We start from the raw sequence: 19457 nt of genomic DNA, 5'->3' as shown, positions 1-19457 counted from the left end.
TGCCACTCCAATCCTTTTTCCCTGTCTAATCTGCCCTGCTTTCTGCTCCCTGCCCTGTGCTCCCTGACATATCTGCTGCTCCACTTTCTGCTTGCTACTGTATCTGCACTGTTCTCCCTGCTCCTTTCCCCATTTACCACATGCCACATAAAGAGACAGACCACTCCTTTTCTGAACTATTGAAATCTGAACGCTGACTCTTACACTTGAGCCATACTTAGAACTAAAATATAATATCTTTTAGAACAAATAATCTGTATTAAATGAGGAAAAAACTTTTAATTAGTTGCTACATATTTTAAACTGCTTCAGGAAACAAAAGTGGATTATCCCTCTGTCTATAATACGAACCAAAATCTGATAATGTACAAATAGTTTCCTTTTTAATAACAATGTCCTGTTTGTTTTTCATAACCATTTGTTTAAATACATTTTTTGTTGTATTTTACTCCTAAAACAAGCTACGAGGAAGATTTCTATCTCTTTCCACTTCCTTAATTTAATGGGGAAAAAACTCTACTAATGCAATCAAAAAGTTGTAAAAGCAAAATAAAGGTCAGGAATGCAAGTTAAAATTCTTTCAGCAATGTTAATAGTCTATGTTTTGCATATATAGCACTTCCCATTTCATGAGTGTTTCTTGATAAATATACACTTAGTATACATCAAACGTACAGTTGTCCATATTCGGGGATTTTTTTGCTTTATGTTATGTTTCAACATCATGTAATACTGTATAGTATTTTCTAAATTTTAATTTTGTTCTGTTATTTGAAGTGTAGTTAAATGTTCTAATGAAAATAAATGTAATTTTATGAAAAATTATAGTGTCTTGAGTTACATAAACTCAAGACTACAAAAATTTAAGAAAAACTGTTGTATCTTTAAATGAGTCTCATTAAATATCTTTTCTTCTAACAGAAACATTACTTCATAAATGAAGATGCAGACTCCTCAATAGCAGAACACATGCAGGTTTTAATGAATAAACTCTTGGAACGAGACTCTAAAATTCAATATTTAGAAGCAGAATTACAAGAATATCAAGAACATGAATGTGTAAAAATGGTAGGTTTTTTAAAAATATTACTTGATTACATCACTTCTTGTAGTATTGTCCATATAAGGGTAAACGAAGTTTGACAGGAACATGGAAAAATTCAAAGCTATCCTTGCATTCAGAGTGCTAGAATCTTAGCTAGTATAAATCAGTGTATTTCAATGTCCACGTGTATCTGAAGCTACACCATTTGATACCAGCTGAGGATTCAGCCAAAAATTGACAATTATACCCTATTCTTTTCTGTGTAGCCTTTTTAAAACTGTAATGCAAGTTTGTCAATTTTGCTTGTTTATTCTAAATGTTAATTCACCCGAGAGAGAAATTAACCTACCTTTTGTGAGTACCTACTCTTCTTCTAACTTGTCTGCTTGGTCTGATGGTCCTGTTAAGTAACAGCAACCGAAATAGACTCTGCTTCACAATTATAACAATGATTAAAACCAACTCTTCAGTAATGCAAGTCTGACATTAAACTTGAGGTGCATCCTTTGAATTTGTATTCATTAACTTCTGTATTAAAAATAAATAAATAGTGTAATCATTATTTGGGCAAAGTCATCAGAAGAAAAGGAAAGCCATTTTCAGCATTAAAATGTATTTATTGCAAATGTAAATTAACTAGTTACAATTGTTAAGGAACAATTGTACTATGTTGAAAACTACAAAAAAGACCACTAAGAAATTACAATATTTATAATGTAAAAGTAAATTCCAGTCAGGAGTGGGACTTTCATTTTGCTAGGCCTTGTACAACAAGATAGGAAAACATTGTTTTTGTTCAATAGATCTTGTAAAAGATGAACAACATACAACGGGTAGAGTGGGTGAAGAAACAGAACATTTGTGTAGGACCTTGGCAGGCATATTTGTGCCTTTTTTACTCAAATAGTGAAGTGTTATCTTTCCCTAATTGCCCTTGTGCCCTAATCATCTTACATTTGATGACTTGATGTCAGAGTTGTGACAGAATGGGTCTGGAGATGGAGTTTGGAGAAAGACAGTCCTATGCATCAATTTAAGTCATTTATTTGTTTAGTGCACAAGTTTAAAGAATTTACCATATAAAATGCAGTAAGTTCTGGAGAAGATTTGCCCTAACAAAGGAGAAAAGGTAATTTTGTATGAAAATGCTTGTCAGTACACTTTAGCTACTAGTCCCACTTTTTAAGTGGTTGGGGAGTTCCTAAATCAGGGGTCAGCAATGTTTTTGGCTGGAGTGCCAAAAACACCCCAACCTTGACCCACACTTCATCTTGACGTACCAGGAGCAAACAGAAGGAGAGCTGCAAGGGGCCCATTCCTCATTGCTGGTAGTGGGTGCAAATACACCTCTGGGCACACGGTGTGGGAGCAACCAGGGTTGCGCTGCCCCAGACCTTTCCCTGCCGTGTGTCCCGAGGTATGTGTGCAGCTGCTGCCAGCTACAGAGCCTGAGCTGCTTGCTGTAGGAAGTATTCAGGCTGCAAACTTACGCCAGTGTCCAGTGCCCCAGCTGTCCACCTAGAGGTGTGTGTGCAGCTGCTGTCACATAGCCTGGCCAGGGCTCCTGACCCTGGTGCAGCTGTTTGCAGCTTTCTGGCTGCCTGCCACAGCTGGGCTCTGGGCAGCTGCAGCAGGCAGTGTGCAGGATGCAAACAGCTGCACCATTGTCCGGAGCACCGGCTCCATGACAGCAGCAACTACACGTGCCTCCCAAGGAGGATGGGGTTGGGGGAGAGGGCAGCTTTCCACCCAGCCCAGCCACCACAGTGCCAGTTGGCACCCTATGGACCTGACCCCCCACCCCCCAGTCTAATTATAGTGCGACCCAGCCTAGCTGCTCCCCTTACAGCCCCTGCAGGACGAGCCAGGACGAGCCAGAGAGGCTGGGCAGCAGCAGCAGTGACCAGTGCAAGCAGCAGGCAGGGTTAGAACCTCAGCGGCTACCACCCCCCCCACCGTGCCCTGCATTCAAATCTAAACTCCACCCCCAACCCACACCCCTTTGGGATGGGATGGAGAGCTGGCTCTAAGAAGTGGAGAGGAGCACAGTGCAGCCCACCCATGTAGCGGTCCCTGCTAGGGCATGCAGACATGCCAGGGCATGGGAGTAGCAGTTGGAAGGGTGCAAACAGCTGCACCAGTGTCTGGAGCCCTGGCACTGGCTCTGTGGTGTTAGTGGTGGCTGCATGGGCTCCTCCAGGTGGACAGTGGGGAAGGGGCCGGAGACATGCTTGCAGCCACTGCCGCCACAGTGCCTGGCCTGGGCTTTGGAATCCAGTGTAACTGTTTCCAACCTCCCAACTGTCTGCCACCACTGTCCTGGGCTATGGGCAGCTGCTGCCTGCCACGGAGCCTGAACTGCTTGTCATAGGGCTTGCAGCTTCCTGGCCACCTGCTGTAAGCAACCGAGGCTCTGTGGCTAGCGACAGCTGCCAGGAGCCCTGGCCGGCTGTGGCATGCTGAGCAAAATGGCCTCATGTGCCATGCTCTGGCATGCAGGCTGGGGGTTGCCGACCTGTCCTAAATACTCCAAAGGAGGGTCATATAGAACCTCATATGTGAACAAATGCAATACCTATCCTATTTACATTTTGTGATGCTTCATAAAATATACTTGCTGGGAGGTACAATAAAAGGTTTAAATAAATCTGAAGAATATATCTGCCAATCTCAGACTAATTTACATAAAAACCCTCTAGACACATCCAGATGTGCGTGGACATTTGGTACCCTGGGGGCAAGTAGTGGCGGCACGCCTTGTGCAGCCACTCCTTGTCCTGGGGAACCCCCATACTTCGGCACATAGCAAGTTGCCCCGGGTGGGGTAAGGGAGGCTAGGGCCGGCACTAGGCTGGCCCCTGCAGCCTTACCTGGGGTCCTAGGGGCCTCCTGGGGCTGCAGTCACAGCAATTCTGCCACGCAGATCTTGGCTGGCAGCAGAGTGTGACTCCAGATGGCCAGACTCTGCTTTGCAGCAGTGTACTCTGGCTGAGCATGTGTTGCTCTGGGTTTTTTTCCAATTTTTTTTTTTTTGACCCCTGGATATCCACAGGTCAAAAAAACCCACAGAAAAAAACCCAGTGCAGCGCATGCTTGGGCAGTGTGCCCTTGCAGCATGGAGAACATTGGACTGTGTAGCATGTGGTGCTGCAAACATGCTTGTGGCACCATATACCGCAAAACCGTGCTTGTCTGGACACACCCTCTGAGTTTAATACTAAAGTTATAACCAATATAAGCTTGTTATTGTGAGAATTCATATGTTACGCTGCTTAGTAAATTTAGGAGACCTTTTAGAAAAAATTCTGTGAATGTGGGTTCTATTTGTTCCTGTGAATTCAGGCACACATTCAACATCAATTGACAGCAGACAGTGATTTGCATGCTTAGAAATTCTGCTTAGTGAATTATCCTCAAGAGATGCCTCAGATGAATCATTGCTATTTGATTCAGGTTGCAAAATTCTATAGTTATCGTAAAACCAGTATTAGAAATCTTAGATTAAATCAGATGGCTAGATTAATGTCTTTTAGAACCTGATAATGCATGCTAAACAAGGTTCTTCAACCATCCTAATTAGGTAAGCAGTTGTCAGTGACAATGCCATATGTAGACAAAAAGGAAAAGAATTCAGGGAAAGGGACACAAAAGGTATGTGTATACAGCCTGTCTCCTAAGCCTGGAACTGCCATTGACCAAATAAGTCCTGCCCAGTTATTCAGGTGTACCAAAGGGCTTTGTTACACGTTACACTGAGATGTACAAATGTTGATCAGTGTTAGTGCTAGCTAACTTTGGAGCAGTCATACTTTAGGCCAGCAGGGACCTGGAGGACTGAAAGGTAAAAATTCCACCCATCCTTTTCCAGGTTTCCCCTCTGCCCCCTGGGGCTCTCCTGGTTCCACCTCACCCGGCCCTTGCCAAGCACTGTGGTGGGGTCTGTTATCAACTCTATCAAACTGGCAAACATGATGAGTTGCTTCTTATGCACTTTTTTGAAATATAGGGAAAGATAGACTGTAGTGTTAAGTAAAACTTGAACTTGTGAGGTACACATTGGATGTTTCATGCAATCAGTCATAAATTATCATTAGAATTTCTAAAAAATTCAGATGATCGTTTTCTAACTCACAAGGTATTGAACCCAACATGTAGTAACACTATTTTGCACCTCATAATTCATCGTGGGGCTGGAAAGTAGTGATTGCCTATGGAGCAGTGATTGTAGTCTGATTACAGAGCAAACAAAGAACAATTTCCACCTGAATAAAGGTACATAATACCTTAAAAGAGCTAAATTCACAAAGTTGCGGAAAACTGAGCAAGCTTGATTGTGAAGGAAAATTTCAAAAAATGTGGAAAAAAGGCAAGCTCTTCAGCAAAATAACGTGGGCCTACATCCAAGAAAGAAGGCAACTTTGGCTAAAAGCCCACATAGTTAAAAGATCGTGTGAAAACTGGAAATAGAAATACAATAATTAAATAGATAGCAGCCACTATACATCGGAAGTTATAAATTGTCAAAAACTGAAAAGTAAAGTTAATGACATCAGAGAAAATCTATAGCAGTCAGGGTCAAGGACAATACGAAGAGATTTAAAGTGTACTGGGAGCAAAAGAATTCCTAACACAAGTAAAGACCCATTGCTAGTGAAGATAGTAAAATGATGTAGGAAAAAGTGAAGTGATCTATCAAAATTTCTATTCTGTACCTGGTATTAAGCAGGATTTATGATAGAATCACAAAGCTGGAAAGAACCAGAAGGATCATCAACCTCTATGATATAATCAGGCTGCATCATGTGCTTATATCACCCGCATGAAGTACTATCCAGTCCTTTAGAAACCAAGAATATTAAACATCTGCTAGAGATGAACAATTTTAAATTAGGAGACTCAAATATATTGGGCTCAGGAGTCCTAAAGGGCTAGCTGAGCAAAGCTCTGCCTTGGTAATAAGTATTAGACAAGGAAGGAAATTCCAGAATACTGGGTGATTATGCCAGTATTCAAAAAGAAGCAGCAAGATGACTTGGGTAACAACAGGCCAAATAGTCTAACATCAATAACAGGCCAAATAATTGAAAAATTGATAATTTAACTGGGGTAAAAATAAAATTGATGCCAGTCCACATGCGATAAGCAAAAAAATATTATGCAACAAATCTACTTTCATTCTTCGAGGAGATACGTTGGTTTATAAATGCATCTGCATTATATTTGTGTAAGGTGTTTTCCATAGTATTTTCTGGTGGTCTCATTAAAAAATGTAATATTTTATTCATAGATTCATTCATAGATGTTAGGGTCGGAAGGGACCTCAATAGATCATCGAGTCCGACCCCCTGCATAAGCAGGAAAGAGTGCTGGGTCTAGATGACCACAGCTAGATGCTCATCTAACCTCCTCTTGAAGACCCCCAGGGTAGGGGAGAGCACCACCTCCCTTGGGAGCCCGTTCCAGACCTTGGCCACTCGAACTGTGAAGAAGTTCCTCCTAATGTCCAATCTAAATCTGCTCTCTGCTAGCTTGTGGCCATTATTTCTTGTAACCCCTGGGGGCGCCTTGGTGAATAAATACTCACCAATTCCCTTCTGTGCCCCCGTGATGAACTTATAGGCAGCCACAAGGTCGCCTCTCAACCTTCTCTTGCGGAGGCTGAAAAGATCCAGTTTCTCTAGTCTCTCCTCGTAGGGCTTGGTCTGCAGGCCCTTAACCATACAAGTGGCCCTTCTCTGAACCCTCTCCAGGTTATCCGCATCCCTCTTGAATTGCGGCGCCCAGAATTGCACGCAGTACTCCAACTGAGGTCTGACCAGCGCCCGATAGAGGGGAAGTATCACCTGCTTGGACCTATTCGTCATGCATCTGCTGATGCACGATAAAGTGCCATTGGCTTTTTTGATGGCTTCGTCACACTGCTGACTCATGTTCATCTTGGAGTCCACTAGGACTCCAAGATCCCTTTCCACTTCCGTGACACCCAGCAGGTCATTCCCTAGGCTGTAGGTGTGCTGGACATTCTTCCTCCCTAGGTGCAGCACTTTGCATTTCTCCTTGTTGAACTGCATTCTGTTGTTTTCTGCCCACTTGTCCAAACTGTCCAGATCTGCTTACAGCTGTTCCCTGCCCTCCGGCGTGTCCACATCTCCCCATAGCTTTGTGTCATCTGCAAACTTGGACAGAGTACATTTCACTCCCTCGTCCAAGTCACTGATGAAGACATTAAAGAGTATCGGTCCAAGGACCGAGCCCTGCGGGACCCCACTGCCCACATCCTTCCAGGTCGAAACCGATCCATCCACCACGACTCTCTGGGTGCGACCCTCCAGCCAATTCGCCACCCACCGGACTGTGTAGTCATCCAAGTCACAGCCTCTTAACTTGTTCACCAGTATGGGGTGGGATACTGTATCGAAGGCCTTCCTGAAGTCTAAGTATACAACATCCACCCCTCCTCCTGTGTCCAGGCGTTTCATAACCTGGTCATAAAAAGAAACTAGATTGGTCAGGCATGATCTGCCTGCCACGAACCCGTGCTGATTTCCCTTCAGCATAATTTGTCCTGCCGGGCTCTCACAAATTTGAGTCTTGATAATTTTTTCAAAGACTTTGCCAAGGATGGAGGTGAGATTGACAGGTTTATAGTTGCCCGGATCCTCCTTCCTCCCCGTTTTGAAAATGGGGACCGCGTTGGCCCTTTTCCAGTCCTCCGGGACTTGGCCTGTGCACCACGAGCTTTCAAATATTCCCGCCAGTGGCTCTGCAATGATGTCGGCCAGTGCCTTCAGCACCCTTGGATGGAGCTCATCCGGGCCTGCCGACTTAAAGGCATCCAGTTCTTCCAAATGACTCTGCACCATTTCAGGGTCTACACATGGAAGTCTGGCGCCTTGCTGCTGCCTCTCTACAACCCCAGTGAGAGACTTGTCGTGCCCCTCACTTAGGAACACTGAGGCAAAGAACTCATTGAGGAGTTCAGCCTTGTCCCCCCCTGTCTGTCACCAATTGTTTCTGCCCATTTAGCAGGGGTCCTATTCCTTCCTGGGCCTGATATTTACAATATCAATAAGTCAAAAATTAAATGATTTCAAAACTGGCAGAGTGACAGATCTCAAAAAGTAATCAGCAATCATGAATCTTCATTAAATATAGCTGTTTTTCAGGGATTCTGCAGAGATTGATGCAAAGTCAAACACTATTCAATATTTTAATCAGTAATCTAGCACAGTGGTTCTCAACCTTTTTTGTACCAGGACCCACTGGTAAACATCGATGGCCAGTCCCAACCCAGTGCCCCTCACTCCTGACCCACTGTGCCCCAGCCCCAGGCCCCAGCCCCACAGTGTGTGGGGCTGGAGAGGGAGGCATGGGGGCCCCAAGCAGCCTCTTCCAGGCTGAAACTCTGCCAGCCTTCAAGGGAAAAGCCACGGTTTCTCCTTTAAAGGACAATCCATTTTTAAAGATTGTTCTCAACACTTTCATGTATTCTTATGACCCACTTTTGGGTTGAGAACTGCTGATCTAGCAGATAACATTTGTAAATGATGCAAAGGGCACTATCTCCAAGACACAGTAGTCTTACAGAACATTTTGAATTGCTTGGTTAACTCACCCTATACCTTCTAGATGGGACCAGGAAAGCAGTGACTGACAGAGATTATGGGGTTGAGTGGACAAGAAACTCAGCATGAATTCAGAGTGCAATCCTTGAATGAATGAGCAGAAGAGAATGGGGATTTGTAAACTCGCTCTATGTCCATACACAACACTGGTGAGAGTGGAATGCTGCATCAAATCCTGGTGTTAGCACCTAAAATAGGATGTTGAAAATTTGGAGAGGGCACAGAAAAGAGCCACAAAGTGACTTGCTGGCTGTAAAAATGTCTCATGGTAACAGATTTTAAAAGTGCAATCTCATAACAGAAGAGTGTCAGGATGAGTTGAATTTAGTTTGTCAAAAAAATGATTGCATGTCTATAGAGACGACCGTTTCAGATTGTGGGGCCTGGGGCAAATCAGCCTGTGAGGGGTCTGGACACGGGGCTGGTGAGGACACGTGCAGCTGGACACGAAGCTGGCCCAGCTCTATGGGCCCCTCCCCAAATCCCTTTCTTCACTCTTTCTAAAGCAAAAACAAATACATTGTGTGCTCTATAAAACACTTTCCTCAGGTATACTGGGCCCACCTCTGTTTATTCAGTTCTTATCATTCTGCAAGCATGCAGTTCCTGTCATCCAATTCAGGACAGGTGCCCCCCTCCAGTTAGAGTGTAAGTTCAGCCTTCCTGCTGGGATCCTCTGGAGCTTTTACCCATTTTAGGGTTTCGAGAAGACAAAAAGAATGAAAAAGGAAAAGAATTAGGAAAGTCAAACAAACATTATTTGGCTCTGTATTATGGAAACTGAGTGAAATGTAATGGTCTGTGATATGCAGGAGGTCATGTATGTCCTTATGGTTCCTTCTGGCTTTAAACTCTATAAATACATTAAGTATCTAAATATAGTAATTGTAAAAACTAAAATTGTAAACACACCACTGGAGTGTCAAAAGGCTGAAAGTATGATTACAAGTGAAAGGGTCTTTTTCTCGTAATCAATGCTAACTCAAGTTTATGTTTTTAAATAAGTGTTTGCTTTCCAAGATTACATCTTGTACAAGTGCACCCTCTTGTGGTATAAATAAGAGTCAAGTACCTGAATTATAGCTTGAACGGGGAAAGGTGCATAATAATTTGAATGGCAGCTTTCAAAAAATGATTTTTCCTCTCAGGTTAACCATGCAATATACACAAAAGGGAACAAACTTGCCCATCTTTATATTATATAGTTACAAGATTTTAAAATGTTAGCCTTTGGTACTATGATTGATGTTGTTTTTATTTTACATGACATTTAATTGCAGTATGTCTACATAAATAATTACAACTGATCTTAAAAATGCACTTTAATTGTTTCTCACACTGGTATATCTATAAAAAGAATATAGCTTTATATATTCAGCTACAGGAATATATATTCTTCTACCCTTACTCAGAAGAACTATTCAGACTAGGGCACTATTCAGTTTGATTAAGGGTGAGTGAGTCTAACCTAATTGTATGTCATAGTCCAAAATGATGTGGTCTGTTTGTTTCTTCAATTCCATTAGAAATTTACTCAAAGGGGTCTGCAGTTCAGATCCTTTAGCAACAGTATATTTATAGTCTTTAAAATAAAGAAAAAGTTCTATGCGTTGTTTTCTTAAAACTTATTTTATTATTAGGGAAATCATTGACTGGATGAAACAGAACAGAAATTGTATATATAGAGAGTTTAAGCAATATTTAATCATGTTATAATTGCCTTCCACTTTCTTGCTCTTTTTGCTTGCGTGATTCAGTTTAAAGTTTAAGCCAGCCAAACACTATTGCAGTGGGCAGATGGTAGAGAGAACACTGCCACAAAACCTGCCACTCAAAGTGTAACAGATGACTGTAGCTGCAGAAAACTGTCCCTTTGTTCATTTTGCTAATGAGTGTCCTCATTGCAGCAGGAGACTGAATAGATAATTATTTGCAGTTCTTGTTTTTAACAGATGGTGGAGCTAGAGCTAAAGGTTAGCCACCTAACCAGCACAAACTATAAATTGATCTTTGAGTAAAATAATAATTCTCCTATATTTTTCCAAATTACTTATCTAAAACAATGAATGAAAAAAGACTGTACATAGATCATAAGCCATCACCTTAAAATATTTTAACTTCAATTCACATGATTAATTAAACAGTTTCTAGGGTTTTTTTCTTTATGATAATGGCAGCTCCTCATGTAATCAGCTGTTGATGCTCAAATTCTGCCAGGGCAAAGGACTAATGCCTAAGCCTATTAAGGTCCGTAACAGTTATTTAAAAGGTCTTTTGAAATTGTAAATTTGTTTTGTAATGGTTTAGAGTTGGGCAGTGTCAGAGGAGAATGCTAACTAATCACTCAAATATTGGATTTGCTGTTTTATGAACAACCCCCCTGCAGTTTGTTAGAGACTTCCAATACAATTTCCAGTGTTTTGGTAATAGTACTGAATTAATTCCAGTGTACTTATTAACTGGTAAGAATAATTCAATATCATTAGTTAGAACAAAACCTTTTTAAAAATAATTTGCTGTGAAATACCAGTCATTCAGGATATATATACATCTTGAAAATCTATCAGACAAATTTAACATAATTTTATTTATAATGTTCAACTCTTATATAAATAGCCACTTTTTAATAGAAAACAAAGTGGGGTCACAAATTAATACCGGGGTGAATTTTTAAAACTCTATACAATCTAACTACATGATTTTCCCATAGAATCATTCAGAATTTTCTGGCTAGAACTTTGATCGTTTATTCCTAAAATTTTGAGCGCCAAAGAGACTGTGTGTTTTATGAGGAAAGGACTAAATATTAGTCACAAATCTAGTTCTCATTTCTGGTAGACATGTCTTAAAAAAGCACAAGAGTTTTATTTCAAAAGTTTTTGACACCAGATTTTTGCTTATCATCATCAGGTAAATGACAAAGAACTTCCTCTTTTAGATGATTGTTTCTGAATAACAGAAATATAATAACTTACATTTCCTTCAATAAATAAAGAACTTATTATCCTGTGCTTTGGGATTTTTTGTTTTTTGGGTTTTTTTATACATATAGTTTAAAAGCTTTCAGAATTTAGTTTCATATTCTGGTATTTCTATAACATTTCTGAAAGCTTTTCTATAATTTTAAAAGAAATATGTGGCAGTAAAATCTAGACAGCCATAAGACAATATATTCAAATGTTTTCAATAGCTTTGAAGCAGACAAGAAAAAAAGAGTAGCTGTCCCAATAAGCTTCAGTTGCATAAGAAGTCTTTTCCATAATGGACGTGGCAAGATTTAAACAAAGGACACGCATAATAAAAATGTAAATGAGTTTGCTTTACTAAAACTATAACTTTAAAGTCTTTTGTTGTATGTTATCCTGGAACCTTCTTACAAGGTAATCACTGTTTGCATAGAGATTTAAACCGTAGTCTTCAATAGCATTAAACCCCTGCACGGTCTATGTGTGACAGGCATGCAAAGCCATGTTAATGTTCAGAATATGAATTGCCTCTGGGTGGCTCCGACACCAAGTAGAAAACCAACTGTGTTGATATCAGAAGGCCTGATGGACTCCATGCGGCTCCCAGCCTGAAAACTTCACCACTTTGACATGTGATGTGCTCCTCATGACACTGGCAGCACTGTCACTGAGAAATGGCACAAAGGCAACAAGCCCCCCTCCTTAGCCATGCACTTTGCAACCCCCTGGTGTTGCCTGTCCACAGTCTCTCCTGCCTGCCTAGTTACGGACAGCGCTTCATAAACACAGAGGGAAGTGTGGGTGGATAGGCCCCAGCTGCCTTCCTGGACACAGCCTCCATAATAAATTGACCTGAATGATGAGGGCACACAAACAGTATGATATGCATTATTCCTGTCAATAAAATGTCCCCATGTGTTATGGTCTTTGTGTATAATGTACTGCATTCTTTTTTTCTAGCAGGATCCTATTTAGTCTCTTGACTTTTTGGTATTCATAACTTTGTAATAGAATTCAGAATTTATATGATACTGTGTTTATATAATATTATACTTGTGAAGCATATTTAAATCCTTAATTGCTTGTTTAGAAACACAGAGCTTCTTAATCTTTCAGATTATCTTTGAAGATGATGACCAGGAAAAAAAAATGCTTGAAAAAGAAAATGAGGATTTCAAGCAAGAGGTTTCTAGACTGTATGATATGATTTTGCATCTTGAAAATTCTCTGAAACTGAGTGAAAAAGAAAATAAAAAATTAGGTAAACTTATGAGTTATTAGACAAATTAAAGTATGATATGTATTAAATTTTGTTAACATTGAAATGCAAAGCCAATTGGTAAAATGTCCTGGCAAGCTATTCTTTGACTCTCCATTTGCTTGCTTTATATTTTTAATGGTTCTAAACTTTTATATATTTACAGGGAAATGTGTATATATTTATTCTTAAATTAATACATATATTTACATACTTTAAATATAAAGGGATGTTTCTTAATGGATTTTGAGACTTTTAATGTGGGTTAGTAATATACCTGGAGATTATCAATCATAATACTAATATACTGTAGTTTGTAAACTTACTGAAATTTGAAAATATGTATCTAAACATTTGTAAATGGTGTAACTTACTGCTAGTCTCAATCTAATTGTCTTAACATGAGGAAAATGTACTCTGCATAGAATAGTTTTGCATGTACCTGTGTTAACATATGCTTTCTTGAAAAATAGTAGTTTTATTTTTGTGTAAAAGTCTCTTAGAAGAAGCAGTTTCTTTTTAAGTTACTACCATTGTTTCCAGCGCATATATTTTTAGTTTTAATAATACATATATTATTAAAACTAATAAATTTGTTTTGACTGCTCTGAAATGTGTGTGGAAATGTGGTTATGTGCACACTAACAAGTTCAGATAATCAATACAGAGTATAACTATAATCTTTACTTTTAAGTTAGTTCTTGCGTAGCACCAGTGCTAGACCATTCTTGTGGAAAACTAAAAATCTATGACATTACAACAGAATTAGTGCAGTAAAGTTGGCTTCTGACTTCTGTATGTCCAAAGAGATTAAGCACAGTGGTACCTTTTGTGGTAGAATGATGAATTTAACATAAACAATATTCCTTATTTCTGCTTATTATCTGATCAAATGGTGCTTCTTATCTTCTGATAGTTTTGTTTGAGAAATAAAGAACCACCTGCTAAAGTACTTTGTACTGGCTGTGACTAACAGCAAGGATGTCTAGAATTAGTATTAATGAAAAGCTGTGGGCACTCAGTCACACTTGGCTCTTGAACTTACTTCTTAATCTCTATCTGACCAGCCGGCTGAACAGCAGGAAGAAGGCTGTGAATGTCAAGGGCGGTTGTGAAGGTCACAGTTCTGCCAGGATTTTCATCTAGTGTGCATTCCAGTGGGCTCATAGACTGACCTGAAGCACACGATATGAATACATCGACCTAGGCATGTAATTTCATGGTCTGCCTTTCTCCCCCTTTACTTTCAGATACGAAAGTTCGAGATATGCAATTAAAAATGGAAAATGATGAGAAAACTGTTATAAAGGTACTGTACTTTTTAATATTGATGAATAACTCTCTAAGCATAGGCTTTGGTTTTTGACAGAGTGTCATCCAAGTAATGTTAGAAAACTGAAAAAGTAGACTATACCACTTGAGTTGTTTGCAGGTTTATGGAACTCATTATTGCTTATCAATGAGCTAGTATTCGTTCTTTCCTTAGAATATAATGAATCAGTTTAACTTTATCGTGTTCTATCACCAGTATTCTTGTTGCATTTTAATACAAATGAGTTGAAAGCTTTCTCACTGCTGAACCCCAACATATTATATTGGAGTGAAGTGAGCTGTTTTCATTAAAAAGAAGGGTGTCAGTAAATGTTTAGAGAGTGAGTAGGAAGAGTCAAATTTGGATGCAACTAAAGAGAAGAAAAATCCTATTCTTGATAACCCATGTTTTATTTATATAGCTGTTGTACTTTTGGTAGTGTTATTCTTGGTATATCAATACAAGACAATAGTTCAACAAAACTATAGCAAGTTTGTACTTTTCAACATTAGGAAGGTATGCTAAAAAACCTACCTCAGTAGCAGGTGGGAAAATAGTGAGACTTGTCTAAATCAGGGTGGGCAATTATTTTGGCTGGAGGACTGCTTCACGAATTTTGGTGAGTTGTCAAGGGCTGCATGGGTAGGCCCACCCCTTGACAGTTGCCCCACCCCCTGGTTGCCATCTTGTGGTTGGAAGTCCCGCCCCCGAAACCCTGCCTTTTGCCCCCAGAAGTACTCCTTTTGGGAGGGGGTAGTATGGCCTTGGAACTGGAAGTTACACTCTGACACATGGTCTATGTCAGGGGTAGGCAACAGTTTTTGGCTGGAGTGCCGAAAAAACTACAATGTCTACCTTGTAAGGTGCTGGAGTGCTGACATGCCAAAAAACCAAAACTGGGGCAGAGGGTATATGGCAGGATGCACTGCATATTAATATAGTTAATAATCATAAATGTTTCTTTTTATGGTAAATACCAGGTTTTCTAAAAATTCTAAACCTAGTGAGAATAAATAAAACTTTGTAGAGGGAGAAGAGAGATTAGGAGAGGGAAGAGAGAGGGAAGAGAGGAGAGAGGGATGAGAGAGAGATGAAAGAAGAGAGAGGGAAGAGTGAGGGAAGAGAGAGGGAAGAAAGAAGAGAGAGTGAAGGAAGGAGAGAGAGGCAGAGGGAGAAGGAAAGAGGGAGAGAGGGAGAGAAGCATGGGGAGAAGCAGGCACAGGGGGAGGCACCGTAGGTAGGCTGGCCCGGCCAGGCCCTTGGGAAGGTGGCAGCCAGAAGAGAGGGGGACCCAGAGGTGGGTGGGGACTGCCCCAGAGCTCTGCAGACTTGGGCTGCAGCTGGGCCCCCAGCAGCACCCAAGGTGGAGCCTGGCCTGGTCCACACAGCTCCAAGGGATGGGGCACAGCTGCCCTGCCTGTGAGAGGATGCTGCCTGGCAGGGGCAGGCCACCGGGCTTAGGGGGCTCCCAGCTTGGCCTCTGTGCATGCTGGGCAGAGAGCGAGTGGGATGGAGTCCCCCAGGCTGTGGCAGGAGCCCCCGGGGCTCTGGGAACAGCTGCGCAAAACTGCACACTTACCTCTGCCGGCCTGTCCCAGCCGGATCCAAGCAGCACATGGCTCAGCTGCCGCTTCTCGATGCCGACTTGGCCAGGGCCGTTGCATCCTGAGCGGCACTCAGGGAAGCAGCAGCTGGTCTGGCTTTGCTGCATGCCACTCGGGATGGGATGGGCCCAGTCAAGTCAGCACCGGTGAGGAGAAGCAGCGGCTGAGCCAGCTGAGCCATGTGCCACTTCCTCACATGCTGCTCAGCACAGGCTCAGACACAGCTTTGCCTCTCTGGTGCCAACCCAGCTGGGCCCGTCCCATCCTGTCCCGAGCGGTGCGAGGAAGCGGCACGTGGCTCAACTGGCTCAGCCACTGCTTCTCGTCACCAATGCCAACCCAGCCAGGCCGTCCTGTCCCAAGCGGCACACAGCAAAGGATGCGACAGGCCCAGCCGAGTTGCCCCTGGCAAGGAGAAGCAGTGGCTGAGCCGTGTGACACTTGGGATTGGCCAGGACAGGCCAGCAGAGGTAAGTGGGAGCCACGGCTTTGCCTCGTACCTCTCAGGCCAGACCAGGCCAGCACCTTAGAAGGGAAGCCGTGACTGAGCTGGTCCTAAGCAGCATGAGGCTCAGCAACCACTTCTCTTCGCTGGTGCTGACTCGGCCGGGCTCATCCTGACCAGACCTGCACGCAGCAAAGCCAGCCTACCTGCTGCTTCCCCGTATGCCACTCAGGACACACTGGGTCCAGCCACGAGGGCACCCGTGAGAAGAAGCGGTGGTTGAGCTGTCTGCCACTTGGGACTGGCTGGGACAGGTGGCGGAGGTAAGGGCCAGGCTGGTCCTGAGCGGCACTCAATTCAGTTGGCTGAGCCTCCTCTTCTCCTCGCCGGTGCTGACCCGGCTGGGCCTATCCCATTCTGTCCCGAGCGGCATGCAGCAAAGTTGGCCCAGCCTCTGCTTCACTGCATGCTGCTCCGGACAAGATGGGCCCAGCTGGGTCAGCACCAATGAGGAGAAGCAGCTGAGTGGCACATGCTCTCACCACTCCCTGTGGCCCCTGCCGCTTGCAGCACTGCTTCCCATGGCCCCCACCACTTCCCGCAGCCCCTGCCCCTGCCCACGCTGCTCCCTGTGCCCACCCCCCCCCACTGCAGCAGCTTCCTTCCCCCCCATCCCCCGATTCCAGCCTGACCCAGAAAGCACCACAGGGCTCCCGGCCACTGGGCTGTTCCAGCAATTCCCCCCGCCTCCCTCTGTTCAATCTTACCTTACTTTTCACTCAGATGGAGGGGGGAGGAAGCAGCTGCTCCAGGGAGGCGAGGCCAGAAGCCACAGAGGCTTCTGGTTTGGGGTTGAGGGTGGGAGGAGGATGGCGGCAGGGTGGAGCCAGGCTGGCCTTGCGGCTCAGCCACAGGCTCATGCTAGGTCCTGCTGCCACTGGCTGCTTGTCATCTTTGACAGGCACTAAGGGGCAGATAAAAAGTATTTTGCCCGCCACTGGTCTAGATAGCATACTTATTGGCTCAAATAGCTATATTTTCTTTTACTTGTTTCATTATTCTCTTTCTAAAATAAGAAGTTATTTGCCTAGTCTTTCACTATAGAAAGAATACTGTGTCTCATATATAATCTTTAAGAACATAAGTATAGTAAGTATTGCCCTCACTGCAGTATTTTCATATTTGTAGTGAAATCTGTAGAAAGTAGTCATCCTTTTCACAATAAAGATTTTCCTATTAACAATTTGTTTTCACCACATATGAAAAAGGTTTATTGTTCTGACTGAAGCACAGGAATGGGAACTGTGAGACTTGGATTCTAAAACCATCCCTTTTGTGAACTTTCCTTGCAACTTCAGGGTAATTATTTTCTGTGCCTCCCCTTTGTAAAGGGGAAAGAAAGGCATTGGAAGAGAGAGGTATTGGAAAGCTAAGTATTAAAAATATTAGCAAACTATTGAAATCCTATAAATTAATCTGAAATTAGAAATGGAAAACTTGAATCAGTCTATCCATTGCATCAATGTCACAAAGGAGAGTTGTTTCCTATAGTAAATTTTCTAGCATACTTCAGTAGTAGAACTATGCAAAGGCCAAATTGAGATTGGTGCTCTGTTGTACTAAGTGACATAGAAAACACAATCCCTGTCCTAAGAAACTTACACTCTATCGTCAGTCTAGTTTTAATTTTCAAAAGTCCTGAGCAATATGGCCTTTGTCACATCTCTTTGCATATATTCCATAGCCTAACGCAGGGGCAAAATACGGCCCAGTGGCCAGATCTGGCCCACCAGGCCATTCTATCCAGTGTGTGGGGCCCCTAGAAAATTTAGAAAATTAATATTTATCTGCTGGCTCCTGTCAAAGATGACAGGAGGCAGGGGCAGTAGGACCCAGGGGAAGCCACAGCCAGCTCCTGCAACAGCAGGGCCTGCCCAGCCCCACCCTGCTTAGCCCTTCCAGGGCTGTCCTGCCTCTGCCGCGTCACTGCCACCCCGTGGGGTAGTGGTGGCTATGGAGAGCAGAAACAGGCAGTCCCACGTGGGTTCCAATCGGCTACATCACGGGGAGCTGGCCATGGGGTGCAGGCGCAGCCACTTCTCCCCAACACTGAGGACCAATTTGTTCCCCACCACCACTGCTAGCCTAGGCCCCGCGCCAGCTCCAGGCTCGCCCTTTGGTGCTGAGTCGTGGCAACAGCAGCTGGGCACAAACTGCTGCTCAACAGGAAGGAAAGCAACTCCCCTGCTCACCGCTGCCAGGCAGTGTTTGCTGCAGCTGCCTGCCTGGAGCTTGCACCGTGGTAGGCTGCAACACAGCTGCTTCACCACCACCTCTGTGGTGCCCAGCGTGGCAGGAGTGGCCATGTGGAACAGTCACAGGGCAACAGAGGCGGTGGTGAAGCAGCTGTGCTGCAGCCTAGCGAGGCGCAAGCTGCAGACTGGCAGCCACAGAAAGCACTGCCCAGCGGCAGCAAGCAGAGGGGCCACTTTCCTTAGCACTGAGCAGCAGTTTGTGCCCAGCTGCTGCTGCTGCAGCTCAGACCCAACAGGCAAACCCAGAGCTGAGATGGTGCCCAGGCTAGTGGCAGCCATGGGGAACGGACTGGTGCTCAGCGTGGGGAAAAAATGGTTTCCCCCCCTCCCCATGGCCAGCACCCCCTGCTGTGGCCACTTGGAGCCTGCATGGGGCTGCCTGTCCCTGCTCTTCATTGCCACCACTGCGCCACGGGGCGGCGGTAATGTGGCAGAGAGACAGAACAGCCCCATGCGAGCTGTGAGTGGCTGCAGTGTACGGCACCAGCCACATGGAGGAGGGGACCGCTTTTGCCCCCATGCTGAGCATCATCCCCACCACTGCTGCTCAGTCTAGACAGGCAGTGTGCGGGGTCGGGGCTGCGCACCTGTCCCCATGTGTACCATGGGCCTGGGGCAGGGGCACTGGGAGTGAGCAGGCACATGGGAGCCAGCGGCAGCCAGGTGGGAGCGCAGGGTCTTCGCTGGTGTCCTGGGGCCAGTGCTGGTGGGGCCCAGAGCAGGCAACAGGAGCACGGGGTCCTGGCCAGCAGGGGCTCTATGGAGCTGGGTCAGCTCCCCCTTCTCCCTGCTGGTTCAGCCCAGCCTGGCTCTACAGACCCCTGCCAGCCCACACCCCACGCTCCTACTGCCCCACTCTGGGCCCTGCTGGCACTGGCCCTGGGACA

General features: G+C 44.0%; 1 protein-coding gene across 4 annotated transcripts in view; it reads left to right on the top strand.

The window, feature by feature from the left end:
- C5H10orf67 (chromosome 5 C10orf67 homolog) overlaps positions 1-19457 on the top strand; it is a 103393-nt gene that overhangs the window by 27933 nt on the left and 56003 nt on the right. For all 4 annotated transcript variants that reach the window (XM_059729079.1, XM_019497764.2, XM_019497760.2 and 1 more), the window contains 3 exons: positions 922-1068; positions 12753-12897; positions 14145-14203. In XM_059729079.1, coding sequence (XP_059585062.1) covers positions 922-1068; positions 12753-12897; positions 14145-14203 — 351 coding nt within the window. The remainder of the gene's footprint in view (positions 1-921; positions 1069-12752; positions 12898-14144; positions 14204-19457) is intronic.

The sequence above is a fragment of the Alligator mississippiensis genome, chromosome 5 (assembly GCF_030867095.1).
Source record: "Alligator mississippiensis isolate rAllMis1 chromosome 5, rAllMis1, whole genome shotgun sequence".
In the NCBI taxonomy this organism is placed as follows: domain Eukaryota; kingdom Metazoa; phylum Chordata; order Crocodylia; family Alligatoridae; genus Alligator; species Alligator mississippiensis.
Note: the sequence above shows the minus strand (reverse complement) of the source record. Positions and strands in the feature narration are given on the sequence as shown.